Source organism: Monodelphis domestica, chromosome 4, assembly GCF_027887165.1.
Source record: "Monodelphis domestica isolate mMonDom1 chromosome 4, mMonDom1.pri, whole genome shotgun sequence".
Classification (NCBI taxonomy): Eukaryota; Metazoa; Chordata; class Mammalia; order Didelphimorphia; family Didelphidae; genus Monodelphis; species Monodelphis domestica.
The window spans coordinates 441,551,316-441,560,301 of record NC_077230.1 but is presented as its reverse complement, the minus strand read 5'-3'; the positions used below and the strand labels follow the sequence as shown (position 1 = coordinate 441,560,301).

General features: G+C 42.8%; 1 protein-coding gene across 1 annotated transcript; it reads right to left on the bottom strand.

The window, feature by feature from the left end:
- Positions 1-3,671: 3,671 nt before the first annotated feature.
- On the bottom strand, positions 3,672-8,674 carry LOC103092244 (platelet glycoprotein VI-like). The gene is made up of 4 exons (XM_056826282.1): positions 8,668-8,674; positions 8,058-8,375; positions 7,747-7,760; positions 3,672-4,142 (listed from the first exon to the last, which is right to left on the bottom strand). Exons 1-4 carry the CDS (start codon positions 8,672-8,674, stop codon positions 3,783-3,785), a joined length of 699 nt encoding a protein of 232 aa, XP_056682260.1. The 3' UTR covers positions 3,672-3,782.
- Positions 8,675-8,986: the final 312 nt, after the last annotated feature.

The window sequence follows — 8,986 nt, the reverse complement described above, 5'->3', positions numbered from 1 at the left end:
CTCTATAAAACCGAGTTGACTTGGGTATATTTCATAATTGGGAATATTTCCCTGGCGACCACCTTATATATTTGATTTTAAAACAAGACACTGTCTTGAAACCATATTTTCTGCGGTCACAATTTACTCATCCACTCTTATATCGACAACAATTTATGTCTTCCACTATTTTAATCATTACAGTTTATGGCTGACCACAAGGTTGGTGAGAAAACCCTCAAAAAGTTTCTATGAAATCTTTTTCCTTTATCTCTTTGATTTATTACTTGCTCTATCAGTCAGTTTTGTTTTCTTTTTTAACTTGCCTTCAAAAATATAAATGCAAGAACGAGGGAGTAAAAAACCTTTTTGATTCTCCTTAAATTAAGCTGTTGTAGATCTTAGCAACAGGGCCCTAAGATCCTGGCTAGCAACTGCCTAAATTAGGACTAGAAAAACCTGGGAAAGCTTTTGGCTTTGTCCTGCTTCCCATGTTTTTACTTTAGAAATATTTGGTTACAGCCAGTTCACAACATACTTAACAACTGGCTATTCAGCTCCATGACCAAGCTTGTAAAATTCGCATTCTTTGTCTCTCTGAAATTTCTCATACCATGGGACTTATGGCAAAATATAATCAACACAGTACTCCCCCTTGGGATTTTGATTGTTATAGCTGTAATAGTGTATTTCCTTAAAAACCCCACTTCTCAGTCAAACCAACCGAATGTTCCTTCTACTACTCAACAAAATGCAGAACTAAATACTCGGCTTGAGCTTATAGAGGAAAGTCAGGGAAAGATTGTAGCTTTCATAAGAAACATTAAAAGAGAGTTAAGAACATTATCAGAATCTCTGTCCCAACTTGCTCTGGACATTAACCCTCCTAGCCAACCCACTGCTCCTCCTGCTAACTCTACCTTAGAACCCTCTGCTCTTGACCAACCCACCCCTCCCCCTGCCCCATCAATCTCAGAAAACCCTACATCTAATCAAACCACCCCTCCCCCTGCCCCACCAGCCTCAGAAAACCCTACTTCTAACCAACTCACTCCTCCCACTACTCATCCTTCAACTCTTAAGTACACACCCCACCCATGCTTCCAACCCCTCAATTCTAAGTACACACCCCACCCACGCTTCCAACCCTACACAATCCACTCTAAGTTCACACCCTACCCATACTTCTGATCCTAATGCCTCTACTTCACACCTTACTGATTCCTCCAATCCTAATACCTCTGTATCCTTTCACACTTCTCCCTTGGCTCCTCCTTCCCACCCTGCTAAATTCAATTCTCAGATCTTTCCTACCTCTGATCTTTCTGACACTATGGGACAACAACAAACCCTCTCCCTCAATGTGCCCAACTCTTCTATTTCTCATACTTACCCCATTGAGAATGGAGCAAGAAGCCTAGAAATAGGAGTACCAAATAATTCAGATAGGTTATTTCCTTTAAGGAAAGTACCCACTTTTAATAAAAATGGAAACTTGGTATCTGTAAGACATCATACACCTTTTAGCCCTGAGGACTTAAATAAATTGAAGGAAGTTATGCCATCATTTGAGGAAGAACCAATATTAATTATAAAAAAAATTAGAGAAAATATTCAAACTTTTTGACAGAGAGAAAAATAATATCATCTCTCTGGCTAATCAAAAACGAGGTAAAAAAGGACATTATTGGCCAACTGAAGATCCACATTGGAACCCCAATGTTGAACTAAATCACACAAAACTAAACCAGGCCAGAGAAGCATTACTGACAGCCATGAGTGCTTACTCTGATAGACCTGAAAAATGGTCAAAATTTGAAAGAACCCGACAAGATATTGATGAAACACCCTCCCAGTTTATGGACAGACTTATTGACGTAGGGAATCCATATATGGACCTTGATTTATCCAGAGAAAGAGACATTAGACAAATACATAGGCAATTCGTTGAGAATTGTTGTTCAGTGGTAAAAGACTACTTTAAAACTAGCTGTCCTAATTGGGACTCTATGGACCTTGAAGAATTGAGAAGAGTAGCAACCTATGTTTATAAAGGTCGTGTAAAAAGACCTGAGGAAGGCAATACGTTAGTGGAAGATTTAAAGAAAGAAATTGAAATATTAAAGAGACAATTGAAAAATAAGGGAGAGACTATAGTCCCTTTGTGGGAATTCACAAATAAATCAGTAACCTGCCACTTCTGTGAGAAGGGCCACAAAATGATGGAATGTAGAACCTTTCTTAAAATGATCGGAAGGAATACACAGTTTAATAACAACTTTATGTAGCATTCCAAGCATATTCACATCTATGAAATTAAATGATTGTATGATTACTGTGTCTTCAGACACAAGGTAATACTCTGATATTTGTGAGTGGAATCTTGACCCGGCCATATGGCTGTTGCCTAAGACAAATTCATTACCATTTTGGCTCAGAGTCAAAAGCTCGGGTTGATATGTACACGCCCATAAAGGTGTCACCTTCACCTCACCATCCAATCTGAATTGTCTATGCTTTGTATCGTGATTGCTACATGCTTGAAAGTGCTACCCACTTACACTCTGCAATAAAAACAGAAGGCGGCCCCATGAATTTTCTCTTGGATCTTCACTCTGCTCTGGGAACCTCTCTCTCACTCTATCTCTAGTAAACCTTCTCCTCTCCCGAGGCTCTAGCCCCTCTCAGCTTGCATTCTCTGCCTTAATCTCTTCCTCTACCTCGTGTTCCATTGACTCTCATATTTTCCTTCCAAGGAGAATATCATAGGGGTTTGCCTGCCCTATTAAACACTGATTTGTCTGTGTCTGTCATTCTTCACCGTGGTTCTCAGATTCCCTGCCTCTCCTCGGGTCCTACCACAAAGGAGAACCCCTTCCCTTGTGGCCCCCATGGGTCGCGGACTCCACAATGTTGCATGGAGTTGGTGGCTCAACTGGTTTTCTTTATTACAGAGAAATGGTGATCTGGGCCAGGTGGTGGGACATATTCAAAAATTTCCAGAAAATGTAAAGCATTGATAAAATGTGTTTTCAAAAATTCCTGGGTACTAGGGTAGGGTCTCCTGGACGTCTCTTGCTTTTATTTAAGACCAACTAATAGAAAACAGAGGAGAAACTGAAATAGCTAGTCTCTTCCTTTGGGATGGGCTCAGCTTACTGAATAACCAGTGGGGCATAGAGGATGGGCTCTGTCTGTGGACTGGGGGAGGATCCCAGGCAGGGACCTGGCTCAGGCTCCTCTGGATCAGTTGGGTGTAGGTCACTTCCTGGAAGTCTTGAGCCTGTGGAAAGGGAGAATGGATAAAACAGAAACTGGTTGGAATGAGGGATGATATCATGGAGGTTGCTGCTAGTTTTTTCTGTACAGTGAAAGCAAGGATCTGTGGGGGACATAAGTAGGATGTAGGTAAGCACCTGCAGGGCAGAAGCTGGTCAGTTTTTCCTCTGTGAGAGGAGAGTGCCTAGTACTATATAGTTGGTGCCTTATATACACAGTAGGTACTTAATAATTGTGGGATTAAACTGAGTGATTCACATCAGGAGTCTTTGGTCTGTCCTGTCTACTGTTCTTCATAGCAATGTCTGCAGGAGAGAGGAGAGGAGAGGAGGGGTCAAGGCCCAGGATCTCCCCAGGGTCAGACATTCCCTTCCAACCCACTCTCTTACATACACAGGGTCTCTTCCTGCATGACCTCAGCTGGGCTGTGGCAATAGAAGACAGAATGATGAGGAAGAAGGAGGTTAAATGAGACTCCGAGGGTATTAGGGTATATCTGAGGCCCCTACCTCCTAAGAGCCTCCTTATCTTCTGCCTCTGCCTTCAGGCTCTACAAGGAGAGCAGGGGTAAGGCTCCAGAGGGGCTGGGCCATCCCCCCATCAAGCCTAGGTCTCTCACCCACCATCGTCCCCAAGAACTCACTGAAACTGGCATGACACTGATGGTGGCAAAGAAGGAGGAAAAAGAGGAAGAGGATGATGAGGAATACTGAGACGCCTATTAAGATCCTTTCCCAAAGCTTGGGGTGACTTGAAGAAGCTCCTGAGGAAGACAAAGTTGAAGATAGGGCAGAGTTAGCGTCATCAGGCTCCTCAGGGGCTAACAAAGATTTGTCCTCAGACAACAATGGACTTAGATTTTGGCTTGATTCTTGGAAAAACTTCTATAAACTCAAAATATCCCAAAGTGGAATGGGCTGCCTAGGAGATGGGAGGGTCCCCATAACTAGGGGGAGGGGGGGAGGTCAAGTCTCCAAGCAGCTACTGGACAAAGACCAGGATGTGCTAGAAGGAATTATTTAGGGACGATGAGTCAGCCTGGGAGGTGGCCAAAATCCTTTTTAACTCAATGATCATATCATCCTGGGTCTGCCCTTGTGGAGTCCCCATTCTGTAGGGAGAGACACATCCCCATACTTGCGTTATCCTCTTTTTGGACATGGAAACAGAGCTTGGATTTGGGAAGTGGGAAAGGTAGAGAAGGCTCCGAAGGAGCTGACATGTGAAATGGGAATCATGACTCCTAGGGCAGAGAGAACAGAGAAGTGGGCACTCCCTTCTTGTCCAATCCCCCTATTCTCTGTACTGGGAATCTGCTTGTTACTTGGTAACTCACCAAACAGGTCATCCTGAGTGCCAGGTCTTAGAAGATTCTGTGAGTAAGAAAAGGAGTGCAATTAAGAACTGGGCAAAAGAAGGTAGAGCCCTGGGCTGGGAATTGAGCAATTCTAAGCCGAGACCATTTCTGTGCCTGACTAGCTGACTGGGTAACTTGAAGGAAGTATCTTTCCCTCCTCCCTGTGTCTTCCTTTCTGGTCCATAAAATGGAGCCTTAGACTAGATGGCCTCCAAGGGCTTGTAGATTTACCATTTGAGCATTCAAAGAATCCTAGACTCACAGCCTAGAGCTAGAAGGGCCCTTCTAGGTTACCAAGACCAACTACCTGAAATTGCAACCAGAAAGAGGAAGAGACTTGCCCAAGTCCAAACATCTAGTAAGTTTCTGAGTCAGGATTTTAACTCAGATCTTCTGACCCCAAAGCCAGAGTTCTTTCTTGTTCCTTTTGAGCTCCTTGGCTCCAATTCTAAACCTCAGTTTCTCTCTAACATCTCTATATTCTCCCACTTTCTTCAACTCTTGGAGAAAGAGCTGGTTCTTCTGGCCAAGATCAGCTCCTCTTCCTGAGCCCCTTCCCCCTCTATGAACTTGACTCTGGTATCACTCCCTCTTTCTTATTCTTCCCTGATACCTACAAACTTGGTCACTTGTTCCCCCATCCACAAAAAGAAACCCCTCAGCAGCCTAGCCATTCTCTCTCTCTTTTTTTTAAACCCTTACCTTCCATTCGAAGGCAGAAGAGCGGTAAGGGCTAGGCAATTGGGGGTCAAGTGACTTGCCCAGGGTCACTCAGCTAGGAAGTGTCTGAGGTCAAATTTGAACCCAGGACCTCCCATCTCCAGGCCTGGCTCTCAATCCACTGAGCCACCCAGCTGCCTAGCCATTCTCTTGAGGATGTTGGTCTCCCTTCCTCAACCAAACTCCCAGGAAGGGTCCACAGTGTTCCTGGCTTCCATTTGCTCACTTTTCACTAACTTCTGAATCTTTTGCAACTTGGCTTCTGACCCAATAACACTAGCAAAACAGATTTCTCCAATGTTCCCAATGATCTCTTTATTCCAAAATCTGGTGGTCTTTCCTCAGTCTTTATCCTGCTATATTTCTCTGAAGTATTTGATACCAGACACCCCCAAACCTCCTTCTCTTGGCTACTCTGCTCTCTCTAGGGTTTCCTGGCACAACTTCCCCTCAGTTCTCCTCCTCCTTTTCTGACTGCTCCTTCTCCTCCATATTCTATTTCTTGTTTTATATTTGTGTACCCAATATTATTTCCTTGGTCCTCTTCTGTTCTCATCCTACAGTCCTCAGACTCATTGGCATAGCTGTCATCTTACCACACGACACAAGTGACTCCTATATCTATAGTACCTGTCCGTGTCTCTCTCTTCAACATTCCTACACTTCATGAGGAGCTGCCTTCCTAATCCCAGATAAACCCTCTTATGCTGGAAGCTTAAAAATCCAATATCTATCATCAGCATTTCTGTATACTTCCAACTCATCCCAGCAGCAAGAGTTAAAAAGAGAAATTCACTTTAAAATCACCCTAGACAGTATAAAATACTTGGGAATCTTATCTGCCAAGACAAACTCAGGAACTATATGAACACAACTACAAAACACCCTGCACACAATTAAAACTAGATCTAAACAACTGGAGAAACATTGATTGCTCATGGGTAGGATGAGCTAACATAATAAAAATGATAATCCTACCTAAACTAACTTACTTATTTAGTGCCATACCCATTGAACTACCAAAAAAACTTTTTTACAGTATTAGAAAAAACTATAACAAAACGTATTTGGAAAAACAAAAGATCAAGAATATCCAGGGAAATAATGGAAAAAAAATGTGAAGGAAGGAGGACTTGCAGTCCCAGATCTCAAACTATACTATAAAGCAGTGCTCATCAAAACAATTTGGTACTGGCTAAGAGACAGAAAGGAGGATCAGTGGAATAGATTTGGGGTAAATGACCTCAGTAAGACAGTCTATGACAAACCCAAAGATCCCAGCTTTGGGGACAAAAATCTTCTACTTGACAAAAACTGCTGGGAAAACTGGAAGACAGTGTGGGAGAGATTAGTTTTAGACCAACATCTCACATCCTATACCAAGATAAACTCAGAATGGATGAATGACTTGAACATAAAAAAGGAAACTATAAGTAAATCACGTGAACACAGAATAGTATATTTGTCAGATCTTTGGGAAAGGAAAGATTTTGAGACCAAGAAAGAATTAGAAAAAATAACAAAATATAAAATTAATCATTTTGATTGCATTAAATTAAAAAGGTTTTGTACAAACAAAACCAATGCAACCAAAATTAGAAGGGAAGCAACAAATTGGGAAACAATCTTCATAAAAACCTCTGACAAAGGTCTAATCTCTCAAATTTATAAGGAACTAAATCAATTGTACAAAAAATCAAGCCATTCCCCAATTGATAAATGGGCAAGGGACATGAATAGGCAGTTTTCAGATAAAGAAATCAAAACTATTAATAAGCACATGTAAAAGTGTTCTAAATTTCTTATAGTCAGAGAGATGCAAATCAAAACAACCCTGAGGTATCACCTCACACCTAGCAGATTGGCTAACATGACAGACAACAAAGAAAAGTAATGAATGCTGGAGGGGGTGTGGCAAAGTCGGGGCATTAATTCATTGCTGGTGGAGTTGTGAATTGATCCAACCATTCTGGAGGGCAATTTGGAACTATGCCCAAAGGGCGATAAAAGACTGTCTGCCCTTCGATCCAGTCATAGCACTGCTGGGTTTGTACCCCAAAGAGATAATAAGGAAAAAGACATGTACAAAATGTTCATAGCTGCATTCTTTGTGGTGGCCAAAAATTGGAAAATGAGGGATGCCCTTCAATTGGGGAATGGCTGAACAAACTGTGGTATCTGTTGGTGATGGAATACTATTGTGCTCAAAGGAATAATAAAGTAAAGGAATTCCACGGAGACTGGAACAACCTCCAGAAAGTGATGCAGAGCGAAAGGAGCAGAACCAGGAGAACATTGTACACAGAGACTGATACACTGTGGTAAAATCAAATGTAATGGACTTCTCTACTAGAAGCAATGCAATGACTCAGGAAAATAATGTGGGACTGAGGAGAAAGAAGGCTCTCCACATCCAGAGGAAAAACTGTGGGGGGAAAAAACACAGAAGAAAAACAACTGCTTGATCACATGGGTTGGTGGGGCTATGACTGGGAAAGTAGACTCTAAAAGATCACCCTAGTGCAAATATGAATAGTAAGGAAATGGGTCTTTATCAATGGCACATGTTAAACCCAGTGAAATTGCATACCAGATATGGGAGGGGGTTGGGAGGAGGGGAGGGAAAGAACATGAGTCTTCTAAACAGGGAAAATTATTCTAAATCATCTAATTAAATAAAATTTAAAAATTAAAAAAACTAAAAATCCAGTATCTCTCATACAAAAAGAAAAGGGGCTGGTTGAAGCTTCCTTACCTGTGACAATTAGCTTCAAGGGATCACTGGGAACTGACCAGAGGTAGGGGGAATCACTATCAAAACTATAGCATCGGTAGGTCCCTCCATGGACTGTGGTCACAGCCGGAATGGGGAAGTTGGGCTGGGACCTCCATTCATGGCTTATGGAAGTGTTGGCTTCTCCCTCCTTGTACAAAGCAAGCCTGTCAAACCTGGATTCAGCCTGACACTGGAGGGTCACGTCCTCCCCTGTGCCCACCAAGGGGCTGGGCAGAGCCAACAACGTTGGTTTCTCATATATACCTGGAAGGGAAGAAGACCAGGTTAAGGGAGAGCTGCCCTCTCCCTTCCCAGTGCTGGAATATGAATTGAGAAAAGATAATATAGCTGTGAGTCGTTGATAATTTTCTTCTTAGACTTCTGGGAAGATGGCCTAGGCTGAAACACTCTTCCCCCTAACCCTTGGAATAAACCCGGGTTGAGATGCTGGAGCCACATCTGACAATCTCCCAAGTGGAAGAGTTGAATTGGCCCTGAGAGGTATGTAGGCCAATTTAGAACAAGATCACCAGTCCTCCTGATTCCCCCAGGATACCTGCCATAGCTTCTGATCCAGGACCTCTAACAAGGGGTAGTACAGCACCTCTGAGAACACTCTTATGGGGGAAGGCATTGTCCATATATTAGACCCAAAAGGCCATCTTGGTGACTTCCCCTCATTGCTTCTGGCTCTTCCCTTTGGCACCCAGAAGAATAAATCTCTCTTTTCCACAGCATGAACAACCCTTCAGATTCTTTCAAGCAGACTTTCCTCTCCCCCCCCCCCCCACCACCACTTCAAGCCTTTTGTTCTCTGGACTAAACTTCCCCAGAGTTTTCAGCTCCCCTAGAGTTTCCAGTTAGGGCTGGCTCCT